Source organism: Oxyura jamaicensis, chromosome 13 (genome assembly GCF_011077185.1).
Source record: "Oxyura jamaicensis isolate SHBP4307 breed ruddy duck chromosome 13, BPBGC_Ojam_1.0, whole genome shotgun sequence".
Lineage (NCBI taxonomy): Eukaryota > Metazoa > Chordata > Aves > Anseriformes > Anatidae > Oxyura > Oxyura jamaicensis.
Window position 1 is genome coordinate 7747300 of NC_048905.1, and position 19340 is coordinate 7766639.

The 19340-nt window shown below is 56.5% G+C and overlaps 1 protein-coding gene across 3 annotated transcripts; it reads right to left on the reverse strand.

The window, feature by feature from the left end:
• Positions 1–3321: 3321 nt before the first annotated feature.
• On the reverse strand, positions 3322–8312 carry STING1 (stimulator of interferon response cGAMP interactor 1). Of its 3 annotated transcripts, XM_035338538.1 has the most exons (7): positions 7878–8299; positions 7366–7610; positions 6721–6895; positions 5867–5975; positions 5500–5738; positions 4346–4532; positions 3322–3567 (listed from the first exon to the last, which is right to left on the reverse strand). In XM_035338538.1, exons 2-7 carry the CDS (start codon positions 7608–7610, stop codon positions 3374–3376), a joined length of 1149 nt encoding a protein of 382 aa, XP_035194429.1. In that variant the 5' UTR covers positions 7878–8299; the 3' UTR covers positions 3322–3373. The 3 variants fall into 3 exon arrangements, with proteins under 3 accessions (XP_035194429.1, XP_035194428.1, XP_035194427.1); XM_035338537.1 differs by having other exon boundaries at positions 4346–4472; positions 6721–7610; positions 7878–8312; XM_035338536.1 differs by having other exon boundaries at positions 6721–7610; positions 7878–8309.
• Between the last annotated feature and the right edge of the window lie 11028 nt (positions 8313–19340).

Here is a 19340-nt window from a genome sequence, read left to right on the forward strand (position 1 = left end):
CTCCCGCTGCCTTCTGGCACCCACCGGTGCCATGTGGGTTGGAGCTGGCTCCTGAGGCAAAAACACTCCTCATCCTAAACCTGTCAGCTCTCAGATGCTTAAAACATTGTTCCATACAGCTAGAGTCAGCCTTAAAGTTCCTGGGACTTCCAGTGTAGCGATCTTTAATACACATGTCCCTCCAGAGAAAACAAGCAAACAAACAAACAAAAATCCCACTAGATTCCAGAAAGGTTTTAGGCAGTAAAAAGCAACCTCTGTAAAAAGAAATCCTAAATTCACCATATCCAAACCAAAAGGCAAGATTTAGAGAGCACTCTGCCTCCATTCTCCCCATCCCTCTGTCCCAGGCATCCCAGGCTGCACTGGTGGGTTTTCATCCATCGCAAAGAAGACACAAGAGCAGGAGTAAAGACACTTGCAATCCGCACATGCATCTCCAGCAGAAAAACAGAAGGCCGGTTTTCTTAAGGTCTGGATAAAAGCCCAAGCACCTGCTTTGCAACGAGTCTTTGAGACAACTCATGCATCAGACACCCTGAGGTCAGAAAAGAACCCCCCGCTCCACGGAGCAGGACTGGATTCTTCCAGGCAGCTCACAGTCGCTGTGAATTTCTGGTCATCCGCAAGGAGAGAAGACCAAAGTGTGCCTCAGAAAGAACTGCCAACCTGGCAAACTCCGTGGTTCTGAACAAACAGGAGCTGGGCTTATTTGTATCCAAATGGCACTAACAAAACCAGATGGGATGCGAGGAAGAGCTGTGAGAAGCCTTGCCTTTGCTTTGAGCGTCCAAGCTCACCCCTGGCCCCAGTCCTGGCTCAGCCAGGCTGTGCCTGGCCCTGCCTTCCTCCCCTGCACCCTGACCATGACCGCAGCTCCCTGCTCACCCCCAGGCCGTCCCATCACCCCAAAGAGGGGCTTTCTGGCTTGCCTGCCTGTGGTTGTTCTACAACCTGCTGGGCAGCCAAGCCCCACCACAACCGCTCTCTCATTCCCCCTCCTTGAAAGAAGAGAGGGGGAAGAAGCAAGTATGCTGGAAAGAAAACAAAAAGGCTCATGGGTTGAGATAAGGGTAATTTAATTAAAGGGAAGAGGAAGAGGAAGAAAAAATGAAAAAGAAAAGGAAGCACAGAGAGAAGAAAAAAAAATCTGTACTTCCCATCAACAAGCAGTGTCTGGCCATGTCCCGGGATGCAGGGCCTCAATATCTGTAGTGGCTGCTCAGGACAGGCGTCTTCATAACGAAGCCCTCCCTCTCCTTCCCCTTTCCCAGCTTTTGTTGCTGCGTGTGACCCCATGTGGCATGGGGTATCCCTTCGGTTGGTTTAGGTCAGCTGCCTTGGCCATGTCCCCTCCCCACCTCTTGCCCACCCCAGCCTGCTGGCCCCAGGGGGTTTGGAGAGAGTCTTGGTGCTGTGCCAGCACTGCTCAGCAGTAGACAAAACATCGCTGTGACACTACTATATGGGCCACTGCAGGAAAACGCAACTCCATCCCAGCTGGGGTTGGGGGGGTCTGCTGCCCCCTAATGCCTCTCCTCCATCCCGAGGACAGAGGAGGGCTGCTCAGGCTTGAAGCAGGCTGGGTGTAGGGGAAGAGTGCTCAGCAGGAGTGCCCTGGTGCTCTGTGTTTCCAATCTCTGCAGGTGCTCACAGCCGCTCTGTGCTCCAAAATGAGAGACGGGTGATGTGGGGCAGCCAGGAGCACGTCCTCCTGCCCACGCACTGGGGCCAGACCCCTTGGTCTCTGCACGAGGGGTGTGTGCTCCCCAGTGCCAGCGAGGGGTCCCTCACCTTTCATCTGTCACTTTTGGGTTTTGTGCAGATGCAATACCCAGAGATTAGGCTTCAGATGAAGGTTTACCAAATCCTGCAATGGGTTCCAGTTCCTAATCCCAGTGGGACCAACGTGCAGACAAATCTCTTCTGTAAGCTTGCTGGAGCTGGGGAGAAGCATTTCCCATCTCGTTCTTCCTGGTGCATGACAGATGGAGCTCTCTTGTTTGCCTGGGCTCTTTGCTGAGAGGCAGCTGCTAGCCACGAGCCGTTTTGTCCTGGGAAGGAAAGCTGAGGTGAGACAGAATGAGCGGGAGCTATTTCTTAAGTGGCTTTAGATGAGAGAGGAGCAAGCTGCAGCTGATCCCTTAAAGAGGGGGTCACCCTTGGGGTGCTCATCCAGGTCAGCAGAGTGGTCCCAGAGGCTTCACAGGGTGGTTAGGTGCTAGGTTATGGGCTTTCTGTGCCTCGGTTTGCACCCAGGCTTTTCTCCCTGTGCTCAGAGGGGGACACGGGGTGGCATGGCCACGTCTCAGAGGCAAGTCCAATGCTCCCTCCGCAGAGCAAACAAGGCTGGAGCAGCGCCCTTGTGCTGGAGCCCTTCAAGCTGCGGTGCCAGAGCAGTGCAGCAAGGCTGCTCTTCAGCCCACCTGTGGCCATGGCTGCTGCTGTGCCATGTTTCCCACTGGAACGGCCTTCTTTCCTGCTGGGAGCCGCCACTGCCACCAAAGCTGTTCCACCAGGTCCTTGAGGAAGCCGTGACATCCATGTCCAGCCACATAGTTTTTCTCAGTCGGGACCGCTGAAGCACGGGGCTTGGGGCCTGGCAGGGCACCCGTCTTCCTGCTGGAGTGCTGCCACGGCCATTGGCAGCCCCGTGAACTGTCCCAGGCTGCATGACTCTTCCTTTGGGAGCCACGGGCAGAGTGAGGTGCATCCAGCACCTTTGGGGTGGGAGCTGCAAAAAGGAGATGGGCAGCTGAGGGCCAGGAACGGGGCACAGGCTCAGCCCCTGCCTGGGGCCAGCAGGAAAACCCAAAGCCAGCCCCTTGAAAGGCCAGGATTGCTTGGGCCCCGTGCACACCTACACATGCGGGGATGGGATGTCAGCCCTGCAGGGTGTCCAAGGGCAGGCTGTGTGCCATTCCCAGGGTTTGCCATCACCAACTTACCCCAGAGAAAAAGGCTTTGTATGATAAAAATTGAAGCAGATTAAAAAATAAAAATAATAAAAAAATAATAATATATATTCAGAGAAGTGGTTCAGTCACCGTCCCTGGAGGTCTTTAAAAAACATTTAGAAGTAGAGCTTAGGGATATGGTTTAGTGGAGGACCTGTTAGTGTTAGGTCAGAGGTTGGACTCGGTGACCTTGGAGGTCTCTTCCAGCCCAGATGATTCTGTGATTTTGATTCTATATATAATATATATGAAATATACAACAAAACAAAGGAAATGGGAAATGGAAAGAGGGCTGTGTTTTGGGTCAGCTGTAAATGTGAAGCATGGGAGCTCTGGGTGCACGGCTCCTGCGGGAGGCCGGGGCTCACAGCCACGGGAGGCTCCTGCTGCACGGGTGGGCTCGCAGGATGGGGACCTCAGGGGTGGTCGCTCCGCAGGGGCTGGGGCAGGTCGGAGGCACTGATCTGGAGGCTGAGATCTGTTGAGCCCAGGGCTGTGGCCAGGGTGCGCGGGGGGCTCCCCTCGTACACCGTGAACTCCTCCTGCTGCTGCTGCCGCAGGTGCCAGAGGATCTCTCTGGACAAGAAGTGGGGCTCGGCTTCACTCGGCTCTGGAACAGAAGAAAGATGAAACCATCTTTATGGTCTGGCCTGAGGCAGGGGTCTGGGCAGGAAGCTGTCTCTGAGAGATGCCCCAAAATATGCAGAATTTCCTGAAAAGTCAGAATATGGTTCCTACTTCCCTTTTGCTCACACCAGAACAAATAAAATAAAACAAAGTGCAGGAAGGAGAGTAAAACACAGGCACCATGTGCTGGGCTCCCAGTAGTGCCTACTGTGGCAGGAACTACCTTGCTGGATGGAAATGCTGCATTTTTTCTCTGAAAAAAATGATGAGAATTTTCTTGTTTCGGCAAGAAACAGCAAGCTGTTGTCAAGCCCTGCTGTCCTGGCAGAGGTGCAGAAATAGGAAATGAAAGGGTGAAGGGGAAGGCTCACTGCCTGGGGAGTGCTGTGGAGCTTCACACGTGCTGCTGGGGGGCTTGATGGCCCCAGACACTTCTCCCAGCAAAATCAGCAGTGACAGCACCTGCTCCTTCCCCTGAAAGGCTGCTGTTATATCTAACATTTGCAGGAGCATCTTGCTGCCACAGCTGAAGACTGCTCATCTCAGGTGTCTGGGGGGACTTGAGCAGGGACCAGCTCTACCAGCATCCTCCCTGCTGCTCTGGGGCCTGCAGCAAGAAGTCACATCACCCACGCCTGCTGCCGAGCACTGCACGGATCCTGCAGATTTCCCCTTGCATGCCCCGATCCAACAACACACAAGAGGCTGGAGAGCATGGCCACCGTGCTGGGCACCCCTGCCCTTGTTCCCAGCTCGCTCACCCTCGTACGCAATGAGCCGGTAGGTTCCTGTGCACTCCTTGGCACCTCTCAGGATCTCCTCCAAGGTCCTGTAGAAAAGCTTGGCCTGCTCCAGGCGGTCGTCCCGGCTGAAGGCAGCACAATCGTCCTCAGACATGGCATAGAGCGTCTGCAGCGGCATGGCGTACTCCACTGCACAGTGCCTGGCCTGCGGGGCAGGAGGCGAGGACTGCGGCCGCTGGCATCCCCCGGCCCTGCCGCACAGGGAGGGAGCGAGCGGCCGGGCAGGGACCTGGCAGTGCCATGTCCCAGGTGTTGGGGCTCGGAGAGCTGCCTGGGGGCTGCAGACAGCCGTGGCGAGGCACAGCCTGGGGGCAGTTTCCCCCTGGAGGTTGGGTCCCCATGGAGATGCCCCTTGTTTGCATTCCATTGTGCCCTCTTGGTGGCTCCTCTGCTAGAGAAGGCTGAGCACCCTGATGGAGAGCAGGGACACAGGAGGAGGAGAGATACTGGCAAGGTGAATGCACAGCTAGGGGGAGGGTGGTCAACGAAACAGCTTAGGAGAGATTCAAGGCACTGCCACCATCAGAAGGCAAATGAGAAGGACCCCCGTGAGAAGCACGGCTATGCAGGTGCCTCTATCCCCAGATGTGTTGGCAGGACCGACGTGCAGCCTTTGCCAAGGGTGCCTGGGGACATGGAAGGAGATGAATGCACTGCAGGGGGCTGAGGGATCACCAGCCTGGAAAAGAGGTTTCCTGGGGAAATCACATGGGAATTTTCAAGCACCTTTTCTTAACAAAAGGAAATATTTCTCCAGCCCGTGGGAAGATGGGAAGTGACACTGCAGACCTGACATCCACTGCTTTTTTTTTTTTTTTCCTTCTGTTCAGCTCTCTGCAGTTTTCTGGACTCCAATCAACTCCAGGAGGGGTTAAGCAGGCCCCAGATGCCTGCAGGGCTGAGGTGGGGACCGTGCAGCCAGGAGGGAGGGGGCCAGGAGAGAGGGGAGCATGGGCAGGACCTCTCCATCTAATGGGAGACTGCTGGAAGCTGGGCGTTTCTAGCAGAGCAGGGTCACTGTCCTGCCCTCACAGTTCCTTTTGGTCTGGGATTTGAGGCCAGAAAGACCTTTGGGCATGCTGAGCGCTGCAGTGGGGCTGCCCCCGGCATACCTGGTTGTCCCCATCCCTGATTGCGTAGAGGCTGTGCTTGTAGACCCTTTTTTTGATGCCACCTCGGGTCAGGGTGGTTTCTGTGAGGTCTGTCAGGTACTGGATATTGCTGTCAACTTTCTCCAGGTCATCCCAGATGTTACAGTTCAGAGGGATCAAGATGTGGAGCTTCCAGGTCTCCCTGCATGCCTGCACATTGGGGTTGGCTCTGCTGATTTCCTCCATAGACTCCTTTATGCCTGGGGGGAGAGAGCATGGAACAAGGGTGCCTGTGTGAGGAAAGCTGCTTTGGAGTCTGCTCCCTGCTGCTCTGCTATGGGCTTATCTGCCTATCTAGGCCTGATAACACAGGGAAAGAGCCACGTACGTGGCAGAATGATTTTCAGGTACCCAACATAGTAAGACCAGGCAAGCCCATGAGCGACGTTCTGCTTGGACCTCTCAGTCATCTCAGAGATCTCCGCCGCCGAGGGCTTCTGCAGAGGCAAGGAGAGAAAAATGTGAGAAGAAGGCGGAGGAGAGGAAGTGGCAGCAGCGGCTGCCTGGCTGTCTGGCAGCAGCCAGCTCTCAGCGGGGACGGAGAGCGTCGGCCGTGTCCAGAGGGCCTGGTGCAGCAGCCCACTGCCTCCAGCCTGGGGGAGGAGACATCCCAGTGTTTGACAGTGTCGGGATTTCCAGGGCCACTGATGCTGCCCGCCAGCCCTGTGTGTTTGTTTAGGTGGGAATGGGTGTTCAGGCCTCCTCAGAGCACCCCTGGGTAACCTGTGGGATCCCTATCTACTCCACCACTGCTGGAGGAAGGCAGAGCCCTCCGCAGCGCGGCAGAGGGACCTGGAGCTCGGCACTCACTGCGTTCTGGCGATGACAGTCAACCCTTTGGAGACCTCATGGGCTGCCCTTTCCACCAAGGACTACACTGATTGACAGATGCATCCCCCATTTTCCATCCCTGCAGGGCCCTGGCTGTGCGGGGCTGGTGCCCGTGCCACGGGGCGGCTGCTTGCATTAAAGGCCGCAGCACGGGGCCCTCCGGGTGGACGCCTGGCAGGGTGCTGCCCAGGGCATAGCTCTGCAGGGCTGAGCCAAGCCAGGTGGAATTTGTCCCTCCTGCAGCAGGGCAGTGTGCAGGTGGCTGTACCGCAGGTATGGAGCCAGGCACCCCGCACCGTGTGCTGAGCATCCCCGGGAAGCACGGGCAGGCGCAGGGTGCCGGTGCCTTACCTGGAGCCCGAGGGCAAGGGTGAGGAGATGGCACAGGCAGGTCAGGGCAAGGTAGGGGCTGAGCCTGTCTCCCTGCTGCAGGTCCAGGTAGGCTGAGCCACCGATGAGCAGCAGGGCCAGGTGCCAGCGTGGTGGGAAGCAGGCGTTCAGTGCCCTCCAGAAGCTGCCATGGTATCTGGGTGGGAGAGGGAGGCGCGAGGTGGGCTGACACCCACTTGTGGGGTGCCCGGCCAGGGGTGCTCCCACCTCCCCGCCAGGCCTCCTGGAGCAGCACAGCACCCTGCAGCCCCTGGTCAGGAGGGACCTTGGGTCTCCAGCAGCACTTGTGGGCCTGGAGGGGAGCAGTGTGGGCCTGGACACCACGGGGAGATGATCCCCAAAATCCTCATGCGCTCCGGAAGCTGATGGTGGAGGAAGGCTGGGGCTGTGATTTCTGCCCCAGGGAAAAGGGACACCAGCGAGTGACCACTGATAGGTCCACAGAGGCACAGGAAAGGGCAGGAGGAGAAGAGGAAGACAGGAAGTCGGGAGCAGCGAGGATGATGGTGAGCAGCTGTGGGGGCACTCGTGGGGACAGAAACAAGGAGCAGATTTCCCCGCAGTGCTCTGTGGCCTTATCTCCGCACTGGCCCCGAGGTGGCTCACCTGGACTGCAGGTGGAAGATCTCCTCTGCCAGGCAGCAGCAGCCCTTGAGCAGGGCCCCAATCTGCAGGGCTGCCAGGTGGGCGGCGAGGCGGTGGGCAGCATCTGACAGGGGCTCCCCAGCCAGGCACAGCGCCGCGGTGCAGGTGGCCAGGAGGACGTACACCGCGTGCTGCGCTCGCCCTTCCCTGGGCTTGGGGATGAGCAGGGCAGCAGGGCTGCTCCGGCGCTGAGGTTCCTGAGACATCTGCAGCAGAGGGGGGGGTCAGCAGCAGCTGTGGCCCCCAGCACCCACACCAGCACAGTGGTGGGGAGCAAATGCACACATGCAGAGCTCAGCCAGCACCCCAAAGCTTGCAACAAAGCTTCCAGTTCCTTTGTGTGCATCTGGGGAGGTTCCTCCATGCCCCGGGTGCACAACTGGGCTGGCAAGCCAGAGCCTTGCCGGCCACCCCGCTCCCCCACCAACGCCAAGCCCCAGCTCTGCACCCAGGGGCTCCCGTTGTGCACTCACCGGAGCGACCACGGCCACGACGCCGAGAGCTGCCTGGGCTTCGGGCGCTGCGGGCGCTGTGTGCAGTGCCCAGCCCAGACAGACAGCGCTTCCGGCTCCCTTCCAAGGCTGCTGCTGCAGGCAGCGCCTGGGCTCGCTCCCGGTGCCCAGGGCAGAGCCACATAGTTCCTGAAAACCCAGTGAGGAGCGAAGTGAAAATGAAAGGAGCCATGGCAGGCGCAGGCAGAGGGTGAAGGCGCGGGAGCCCTCCCACGCTGAACATGCGGGAGGTTCCCTGGCCCGCAGGAATCCGGCCCTGGGCAGCGCAGGGGGATGCCACAGGTTGCAACATCTGGGAGTTTACACCTCTGGAAAGCCCCAGCATCTCCACCAGCTCATGGAGAGGCTGAGCCAGGCTGGAATGAGGAAGGAAACCAAAACAAGCTTAATTTTGTTAGGTGCAGCATGCCAGGGGTGAGCTGAACTTTGACAGAAGTGAATTCCGTCTAGCAGGGGGGGTGGCTCTCAGCGTCCCTGACCACAGCTCTGAGTGCAGCTCCAGGGGCAGCGAGCACACGACAGGAGTGCCGGGGCACCTTGCATCGCCACAGCCAAGGCTCAGCTGCAGTGGGAACCAACAAGGGATGCGAAGGGTCAGGAGGAGGCTCCGAGAGGTGCATGGGCAGCTGAAGGGAGGCTGAGGGACAGGTGGCCCTGCTGCTCACGGGGGCAGGACACCTGGTGACCACAGAGCCAGAGCAGGTGAGGTGCTCAAGGCCACCTTTGATGTTTTTATTGCTGAGGTTTGCCTTCATGCCTGCCAGCCCCTGGTCCTAGCAGCAGAGTCCGTGGCAGGGAGGCACCACCCATGCTAGAAGAAGATTGACTGAGGGCACACCTCAGCCAGCCGAACACAGACAAGTCCACAGGACCCAGCGGGAGAGTGCTGAGGGAGCTGGCCCATGCCACGTCTCTTTGGACAATAGTAGCAATCAGGGAGGTTCCTGAAGAGTGGGACAAGGCAAGCATCACACCCAGCGTGGGGCAGGGTGAGAAGGAGAGGGGAGCTACAGCCTGCCCAGCCAGCCCTCTGTCCCTGGGGAGCTGAGGGAGCAAATCCTCCTGGAAGCCACATCTCAGAGCCTCGGGCCCCTTGCCAGGGGTCTCTGGCGGCTGCATGCACAAGGACCTTGATTCAGGCATGCCCACAGCCACATTCAGTTCAAGCATTTGCAAAACTAAAAGGGTGGGCAGAAGGAACAGCTGCATAGAGAGCTGGTGGTGAGCTACTTGTGCTTGTCTCCAGGTTGGTGGTTTGGTGTTTGTAGAAACCCCAGCAAACCTGCTTTGCAGGATGTTTGACCTGCTTTCCAGCCTGGGGAGGGCTTGTGGGTATAGACAAAGTGCTCTTTGCCTCTCCTAAACGAAGGCTGGCTAAAACATCGAGCAAATGGCTTCCTCCTGGGCCGGACCAGCTCTGCCTGCTTCCCCGGACATCTCAGGAAGCTCCTGCTGGAGCCAGCTGCCCCGCTCCTCACCTCCCTCCTGCCCCGAGCAGCTGGGTGGCTGTCCTGCCTGTGGTGGAGCCCAGCCGCTCTCCTTCCATCCCCCTTAGCACCCAGGCACCCTATTTCTGTCCCTTTCACTTCTGCTTCCAGCCAACCTCTGCCCCACAGCCTCAGTCCATAGCTGTTGCTAACTGGAATAACGAAGCAGCGTGGAAGAACCATCTCGTGTGCACAGGAGGTGAGGACCAGAGCAAAGAGACATCACGGCTGGCTGCAGACACTTTGTCCTCCCTGGCCTCTTGCTGTAAGCGACAGTTTGTGCTTCCAGCTTGTGCCTTGGCTGGTGGCAAGCTGCAGGCAGGCTGCTAGGTGCTTGGGTTTGCCTTTCCTGAGGGCAGCGGTGGTGGCTCCCCCTCACTGCGTGCTGTTATGTGCTCAAGGCAAGGGCCCAGGACGGTGTGCATTGCGCCAGAAGGTTTGAGGTGCTTAAAAACACAGCAAGGGGACCTCCCCAAACCACTGTCGGGGCACTTCCAAGCGGGCTGGTGGTGATACGTCTGGTTGAGATTTAGCTGGGCAAGGAAATCAGCTCCTTGTAAAGCACCCACGCTGCGGGCCCCAGCGAGGGCGTCTCACCTGGGAGGTTTCCAAAACGCCGGTGTGCAGGCGGTGTACCCCCGGCAGCACGTGCCCTGGCCTTCAACTCACCACGGTGCCGGTGCTCATGGAAAGCCCCACGCGTGGCACAGGTGGGCAAGGGGCATCCTCAGCTTCCCGTGCCCCCGTCTTGGGCCGTCTGCACCTCCCTGGCAAAGCAAGCAGAGATCGTATCACGGGATGCTCCGGAGGCGAACAAGTCACAGCCGAACCTCCTCATCGTGCCACTGAAGACGTGGAACTGCCCAAACCATTCGTGGTTAATTCACTGTCCAAATGCAGCAAGAACCAAGCTCTCTGCTGAGCCAGCAAGGTGCTGGCAAAGGCATGGAAAGACAAATTTTGGATGCTTTGAGAGAATCCAAAAGAGCTGATCCGGTGCAGCACAAACTCATTTAGGGAGGGCCTCGGTGCCGTGGTTGGAGCAGTGGAAGGGCTCAGCCTTCCCCAAGGTCCCAGCACCGTGGCTGAGCGGATGGCTGCAGCCAGGGCTTGGCTTAGCCAGTGAAGGGTCTTGGTTAGACGCTTAAGAATTTGTAATTACCTGGAAAAGGCTGAGGAAGTCCCACAGTGGTAGGAGGAGAAGGTAGAGGAATGCTGTGAACGTGCCTGGAGCCTCCCCTGATCTCTGTCAGGTTCCTGGTGTGAGAAACTAAGTTGTGTTTTTGTGGTAGAGAATTACTTTTCTGTATTCCAGGGTAGTTGTGCAGTTGTAACAAGGAGAAATGCTGAGTAGATAAGTGGGCAGTAGAAGGCCTTGCTGTTCCAAAATAAGGTAGAAGCTTGAGAAAAACAGGATGAGCAGTGTGGGAACAGTAGAACAAAAATCACAGGTTCTCAAAACATAAGAAAGGGGGAAAAAAAAGGAAAAGGGAGAAATTAAAGGGTTGAAAAAAAAAAAAAGAAAAGTTGTACATATATGGTACAGAGGAGCATCAAGTAGCTTGTGAACCTGTAGTACTGAGCCAATGAGGAAACAGGGGAGGTGATCAGGTGTCGGGTAATAGGGAATAAAAGGTTATGATTTGTTCACTATAATGTGCTCCTAATTGACAGGACACCTGCCATTGCAATCGCAAATAAAATAGCTTCACAGAAGATCCTCTCTGAAGAAAATTATTTGAGATTTTTCTCACATTGGGGCACCCAGGTCCCAGCAAGGGCACCCAGAGACCCTCATGGGGTGAGGAGGCATGCCATGGTGCTCTGCTGCAGCCGTGGTCAGGCTGTGGGCACAGCCACTGGTCCCTGTGCCTGGTGTTGGACTCAGCTCCTTGGGGCACTAAAACCTCTTCCCAAAGGGCTTTTTATCCATTTAATAACCATCAGTGGATAAATCTGTGATTTATCAGTCTTCTTTTGATCCCCTGTAAACTGTCAGCACCTGCAGTGCCCCATAGCAATGAGTCCCCAGCCACAGGTGGGGTGGAGAAGCCCTTTTTGCTTCCTCTGAAGCTGTCAGGCTGGAGTTGTTTGGGCTGCCCCTCTTCTTGTGCAGGTGGTGACAGGAGCACCTGGTCCTCTGCCCCTCCCCGGGTCACCGATGGCTTCAGACCTCAGCCCTCCCTCGCCCCCCTCCAGGCTGAAGCATCCCAGCTGCTCCCTTTTTCTTTGAAAAGCAGCTGTTTTGTGCTTGGTTGTGCTCCTCAAGAGGCTCGGAATGGTTCTTCCAGGTCTCTTCCAGCTCACAGGTGTTAAACCACTGGTGCCACAGCACGGGTCCCCGGGGCCTCCTGCTGGGACCCCCACCCAGCTGCCCTCCATCTCGCAGCCCCCTGCTCTCCTGCCCTTAGCCACCGCCCAGCCCTGCGCTGGCACCTAGAAAAGGGAAGCGGGTGCCTGGGAGCCTTCTCTGGCCTCCCACCATGTGTCCTGTGGGCACCTGACCAGACCAAGCTGAGATCAAGTGAAATTACAGCAGAACGCAGTGGCTGTGCGTGCCTATGCCTTCTGGTCACTTCTGCTGTTGATGATTTTGGAGGTTTTGTCCAGCCTGCAAGTCAGGCAGAGCTGGCCTTGGGGATGGAGCTCCCAGAAGCTTGGTGTTGGCCGGTCAGTTCGGCAGCCCCAGGGACCCCTGGAAAGCTGCCCCTGCTGTCCCTTGGTGGGCCTACAGGAGCCAACGGGGCATCGTCAGACCTGGAAGTGAGACCTCAACAAAGCAACAGTCCTTGCCTGAAGCTGTTTTTCATGCCTACACAGCTGCATGCTCGCAGCTTTGCTAGGATTGTCCTGTGCAAGAGGGCAGCACAGAAACCCCAGCTGAGGCCAGGTCCTACCAGGGCAGTGCTATAAAGGCACGGACGAAGATCTAAAAGCTGATCCTGGAAGACTGCGATTCATACAGCCAAGGTGGATGAAAGGGGGATAAAACGGGATGAACAAGCAGGTAAGCAAGTGGTGAGGCAGGAGCTTGTAGCTCTGAAAAAAGACTTGGGAAATGAAATCACAGCACAGGAGGATCCCAAACATGACTGCCGCGGGTTGCTAGGCTGTAAAATAAAGCCATGCCAACAGCTGTAATCACACGTGTGGATATCGTCTTTCTTTCCTTGTTCCTCCTCTCTCACCCACTTGCAGGAAATTCATTATTGCCTCCTAGGTCAGGACTTGCATACGAAGGAGGTTCGTTGGCTCTCGTGGCAAGAGAGGAGAGATTCACAGAAGCCCGTCCCTGTGGCACAGCGCCCAGCTCTCCGATGTGCCTTGCAAATGAAGGACACATGGTGATGCTGAGGCCAGGCGCTGGTTCCACCACCCACGGACACCTCATTGCCCCTGTGGTTTCTGGCAGGCTGGGAGCATGGGAACGAAGAGCTCGGGGGTCTTCCTGTAACTGCCAGCACTGTCTGGATTTCTGCCCCAAAGCCTCCCACTCTGTCCCCATTTAAACACTCAGTGGCTGCCCTGCTGGGGTCCTCAATGTCCCATGGAGACCTCAGCAATGCAGCCTCCCAGCCCGGGCTGAGCTCTGGGTCTTCCCCTGCTTCTTCGTTTGCCTTCCTCTGACACCAGTCCCAGCCTCCTGCTGAGATCGGCGCGGCCGCGAGCTCCAAGGGCAGCGTCACCCTGTCACCTCCTGTTCCAGGAAGAAAGACGTGCTCCAGGAGCTGGGCTGGAAGGGATGAGTCTGACCCTGAGTGACAGGGAAGTTCTCAGTGGTCTTGTGCGAGTGATATTTTTGGGCTCAGGTTTGTCTCCTGCATCTCACGTGGTGGCAGCGGCTGGCCGGGGTCCCCACCGTGCGCCTGTGCCCACGGCTGTTTGCGGGGCAGTGCTGGGAGCTTCCTTCTGGTTTGTATTGAAACCAGAAAAAGCTTGTAAAACAGACAAACAAACAAAAGGAGTTTGGGAGAAGACGGGGGTGGTAAATATCAGAAATGAAAACCACACCAGCAAAACAGCGAGATAAGCTTTTGGAATCTGTAAGACTTCACAATACTTTTATTATGATTATGATTATTATTATTATTCAGGTTTGGTTCATTGTGCACTGCAATTTCCATTAACACTTTTTTTTTTCTCTTGTAGAAAAATCCATTGTTTGAAAACAAACGAACAAAAAACCCTCCAACCCATGCTTTACTGAATGAAGACAAATCTCAGTTTCTTGTACTAATTTGGTTTTAAACACATTTAACCAAGGACAAGAGCAAGTCACTCTGGAAGTTACTATAGGCTTTAAAATTATGACAATTTGGGTTTTGAGTCATTCAGCGCAGGACAAAACACTCTGGGAATGGAAAATCGCTGTGGAGCAGGGGCATGCAGTGCCGTGGGGTTGTCCAAAGGCCCTTCAGCTCACCGGCTTCTGCCAGGCTTCTGCTGCAGGTCCCGTGCGCCCACATCCCCTCCGTGTGCATCCACGACAGAGTGAGCTGCTGGGGCACGGGGAGGTGCTGAGATGGGACCAGGACCGTAGCATTTACCCTTTTCCTTCTTCCCCCTCTCCTTGTTACCAAGTGCCCAGACGTGAGGACACAGCCGCAGGTGTGTGCTCTTTTTCCTGACTCCGTTGGACTTGAGCGAAATGCCGGCACTGCTGCCCGTGAGAGAGGTGGGTTTGTCCTCTCCTGGGCTGCTTCCTGCAGTCAGCTTCCTGGTGTTGGCACAAGCAGTCTCGAAGAGAACCAGGCCAGCTCACAGCCCTAGGTGCTCAGTGATCCTGGACGAGGCTAGAAGTTCCTTCTGGTGAGATGATCCACCTGAAACACAACTGTGTGCCAGAGAACAGCCAGATATTTGCTGGGACTTGCAAAGACACAGCTCCCACAGCCCGAATGCTGTCCTGCGGAGGGAAAAAGTAATAATAAAAATATAATGATCTAAACCCTGCTTGCTTTCATTGTCTTTTGTGCATCGTGGAAAGATGACAAACACCATGCTTTCCCTTTGGCATCAATGGAAGTGCTGCTGAGATTTATCAGTGAGATATCTTCAGCCCATAGCAATGCTGGAAGTTTTCCTGTGGACAAGGTAAGCAGGAGGTGCTGGTGGTGACTTGTGGATTCTGCCTTTGCTCGTCTCAGTTTGTTTTTTGCCTTGCTCTGGAGTTTAACGTCCCCGGTTGCTCTGCAGCAGGATGCTAGGCTGGATTACGTGCTACAAGATACCTGGTGTTGTGTGCTCCTACAGGCTGCAATCTTCTGGTCATGTTCTGAGGGTCAAACTGACACCGGTGTTCATGCCTAGGGCAGCTTGTGCCTCGGGACAGAGCAGCAGAGCCCTTGCTGCTCTGTTCGGGGGTGACGGAGGGCACACCTGCTGGGCTCGGGTGGCCAGCTTCACCTCCTTGCCATGAACCAGGCCAAACCTGGGGCTCCTTGCCCCTTCCTTAGCTTCTAGTTTCAGCTTTGACTTGGAAAACTACCTTGAAAGGGGCCCAATCATTGCAGAGCAAGGATTGTCTCTGGATTTCAAACCTCCTGGCTGGGATCTCCCCCGCTCCGCTGACAAACACCCGGACACACGTTCCACGGGACTGTTACAAGACTAAAGTGAGCATCTCTAGAGCTCCTCATCTGGGAGAAAAAGGAAAACAGCCACAAACAACAAAAACCACGGAATCAGCTCCTTGATAACTGTTGCTGTGGATACTGATCCATCTCGTCTCTTGACGGGGAGGACAATGGGGGAACAATGCTGCAGCTGCACTGCAGGTTTCCCTGGCACCTACACACAGCCTGGATCTGCAGCAGGAGAGGGAAGAAAGTGTGTTTCATGAGGTGAGTGTCCCCATGTTATGTGTATATATACATGTAAGTTCACTCTGGAAGTTTTTTAAAAACGCTTGGACCTGGGAATTCCCTCAGGCTGCGGGGCTCCCCGCCACCCGGGCCAGCAGATGGGACTTCGGAGGCTCCTGGAGGAAACACTGATGAGCAGCAGGAAAAAAAGTGGCCTCTGCCTATGTTTTTAAAGCACAACTGTTTTAGAAGCTCTGGAGGCATGTAATTCCCCTCGGTTGGTGGCTATGAAGGAATGCAGGTCCTTGCTGCTCGCCCAAGGGTCAGAAGCGGAGCGTCCTCCTCCCCCACCCTTTGCTCTCCCCACTGCCTCAGGTCCATTTTCTGGGATTTTTCTTTGCAGCTTGCCCACTGTCACGTGCCCAACCTTGGTGAAGTGTGGGGGGTTTCCTTTTCTGATTGTCTCATTTCCTTTAGAGTTATCTTTTTTCACCTTCTAACTTTTGCTAGGCCAGGATTTTTGTCCTCCTTCACCTTTTTGTGCCTCTGTCTAAGCACGTCGATTTTTCTTCCCAATACAGAGCTGCGACCTGACCGCGCTGAGCAGAGCAGGAGGTGGCGAGGGGCAGACCCGTGGAGTCACGAGCCACCGAGGGCCGGGCAGAGCCCAGCTAGCTCCTGCAGGACTCTGGCTGCTTGGCGCCAGACCCTGCGCAGGCGATGTTGGCAGGCGCTGGCAGAAGATCGCCCAGCGCAGTGAGACCACCAGCCCTGCCTGCGAGTCTGCAGGGCCAGCTCCCCCGCGGCAGAGAGAAGGCAGAAAGCTGTAGGTGAAACATCTGAAATGCAGCGGGAGGATGCTGCATGGCCAGCAGCAAGCTGCCAGCCCGATGGGCGATGCTGTCTGCAGCAGGGACTGACACGGGTACGGAGCATCCGAGGGTTTCCAGAGCAGACGCAGCCTGAAGTTTCTTCTCCAGTGCTGCTGAGAGCTCGTCCTTGAGAACAGGGCCAGGGCAGCCCCTGACATGGGGTACAGGGAAACGCAGGCGTGTGTGGGCTGATCCCACTGTCTTCATGTTTGAACAGGGGTGGAAAGAGACCGAAACTTGTGGGACTCCTGTGAAAGCAGCAGGTGAGGTGGAGGAGAAGTAAGGGGGGATAAGGAGGGAGCAGGTGGTGGAGGAGAAGCGAGGGTGAAAGGCTGCAGGTAGGGTAAGGGAGCTGTAAGAAGAGAAGGCAGAACTCGGGAGAAAGCAGGGAGAAAGGGAGCACGAACGTGCTGCAGACGGGAAGGTGGTGAGGGGCGAAACAGCAAACCTCAGCAAAAGGAGAGGAGGGGAAGTCCTGGAGCTCAGCACCTGGCCCTGCTCCGTGAGCGCGGGTTAATGTTCACTGCCTGGGATTTCTTGCATCTCATAGCACTTTTAGACGTGTGGAAAATGTTTCATCTGTTGTCACATCAGGAAATACCTAACTGTAAATCTTGAAGAAAATATCTTTCTGGATAAAACAAGGCCCAGTCTACAGTGAGTTAACATCTGGCTGTTTAAAGGTTTAGGCCAACTCTCAGAAGCTGGAACTGAGATTTGCTTTTCAGCACAGCTAAGTGGACTGACCTGGTGAATCACAACTCTGAAAATGACTCTTTCACTTTCATTTTTTATCTCTTAGAGAAATTCAGATCCCTCTGGTAAGAAATCATAGTTATTGCTGGTACTAAGATGACAACAAAAGTATTTTACAATTTTTTATTGTTTTCAAAATCGTTGATTTTAGGGATTGTATTTTACAATGCTGTACTACTCAGGGAAAACTTTTCAAAGCTTGGCAAGGAAAAAATAGCAATCTTTCTGTTGTATTGCAAGCCCAAGTTAATTTTCCAATCTGGGGACAAAATCCAATAGTTTTTATGAGAATACTGGAAAGAGACAACTTTAACCCAGAGCTCTGAAAAGTGAAGGCATGGGCCTTGGAGGATGTGACATGAAGGCATTTCGAAAACTGGCCCAGAAGCATGAGAAAGATGATTTAGGAGAGAGCAGGAGCAGAGGGCTGCCGTTCCTCCCACCGCGGGACTGCAATTCCAGGCGTTCCGCTCTGAGCTCGTGGAGGTGTTTTAGTGCTACAGGAGCCAACAGCTGTGTTCAGCACAAGAGGAGTTCCTGAAGCTGCTGCCTTAAGCCTGAAGCACATCTTTACTCAGGCGTGGTGTAAGAGCTGGTCCTGCCCTGGCAGCTGGGTGGCTGCAGCGCCGGGGGCTCGGCGGGCCGTGCAGCCGTGTCCTGCACCTGAAGGCGCACGCTGCCCTAAAGCTGTCAGCACTCAGAGCAGCCTTGCCAAGAGGTGGGCAAGGAGCAGAGGAGCAGAGCTATCCTGCCTGTACTGCTTTCGGGGCACAGGGCAGGAATTTGCAGTGCCATTTCTAGTGAGCAGAAATCCGATTGCCTGGGCAGCATCGGTCCCCTCTATCATGCTGGCTGGGCAGCAAAAGAGGAGAGCTGAAAACTTGGGGAGAAAAGCAGTTTTGTCTCTGGTCCAGAAGCTCGGAGAGCCTTAAGGGCAAGGAGTAGTGGGGATCAGCTTCTGAGCAGCTCCAGCTCCCCGTGCTGGTGGAGGCTGGTGCCGCAAGGCAGGGCAGCAGGTTCCCAGCCTGGGGCTGGGGGTGACAGAGCGGTGAGCTGGGGCAGAGCTGCTGTCCGCCTTTCCGCAGGCAAGGGGTGTCTGGCAATCCAAAAGGCAACAGAAAGGAGGGAAAAGAGCAAGAAGCCACAAAATGAACAAAAATACTTGAAAAACGAAACAAAACAAAACAAAACAACCACCCAAACCAACAGATTTCTGTGGGGAGAAACCAAACGCGGATGAGGAAAGAGAAATTAATTCAAAACAATCCCTGTGCTAAAGCTGCTAGAAATCTTAAATTGTTCTAGAAAGGCTGGCAGCAAAGTCAGCAGGAGCAGACGTCGCCGGGAGGCAGCGGCACCCAGGGAACCCCAGGCTCTGGGCCCTGGGGGTTCTGGAGCTGGGCTCCGAGCACGGGTCTGCCTCTCGCAGCGCGGGGTCAAGCGTTTCGCTTTCCTTTCCTATCTCCCGTTTGAGCCTTTCGTCCCTCTCTGCCAGATGCCCAGGAGATGTGGGAATAAGAGCAGGGGAAAGCGGCTCTGCTGGGGTGCTGGGAGGTGAGGACAGGGAATGGCACGAGAACTTGGTACAGTTCACTCGAGATGCCAGCTGTACGCGAGAGGAAAGCAGAATTTCCTATGAGCGCCTTAAAAGGAACGGAAACCGAAGACTTTGTGGAAAGTCTTACAAGTTGCAGTACCAACTAAAAACGCTCTTGGCGTTTATTTTTTTTATTTTTTGCTAGCCCCGGTCCCGGGGCACGCCGGCAGCCCGGGCACCTGGCGGGGAGCAGCTGCCGGCGCGGTCAGCGCGAACCGCAGCGGAAAACCCGAAACTGGGGGGAGACCGGGACACCTCCGAAGAGGAGAGGACGTCGCAGGGCTCACAGCCTGCGGGGGCTCGGGGGCTCGGTGAAGCCCCTCGGAGCGCCCTGCCCCGGCCGTGCGGCCCCACCGACGGGCGGGCGGACAAACACGGCCCCGCCCCCTGCCCCGCCCCCCGCCCCGCCCCTCACGGTGCCCGGCCGGGGCCTGGCCTCCGCCGCCCGCCTTCTCGCGAGACTTTAGCGTCACGCGCCCCTCCGCCGCCGTATCCTTCCGCGCTCTCCCCCTCCCCCTTCTGGAGAGTTCTGCGCGCGAGGCGCACGGCAAATAGTCCCCGTGCCCTCCTTCCTGCCCCCTCCCCTCCCGGCCGGGCCCCGCTCCCGGCTCCCCCCCCCCCAACCACCCCCCCCCCCCCCCCCCGGCCGCCCCCCCCGTTCCTCCAGCCCGGCGGCGGGGGCAGGGGGCAGGGAGAGCGCGGCGGAGTGATACGCGGGAGGGGGGGGGCAGCGAGAGCCAGCGCATAAAGAGCGGGCGGAGGGATGCGGTAGCGCTGCGGCTCCCAGCTCCCGCCTGCGGCCGCCGCCGGGCAGCGAGCGCCAGGCCCGCGGCCCCTGCCCGCCTCCGCCGCCACCCCCGGGGGCCGCCTCCCCCCCACCCCCCTCCGCCTCCGTCCTCCCCCCCCCC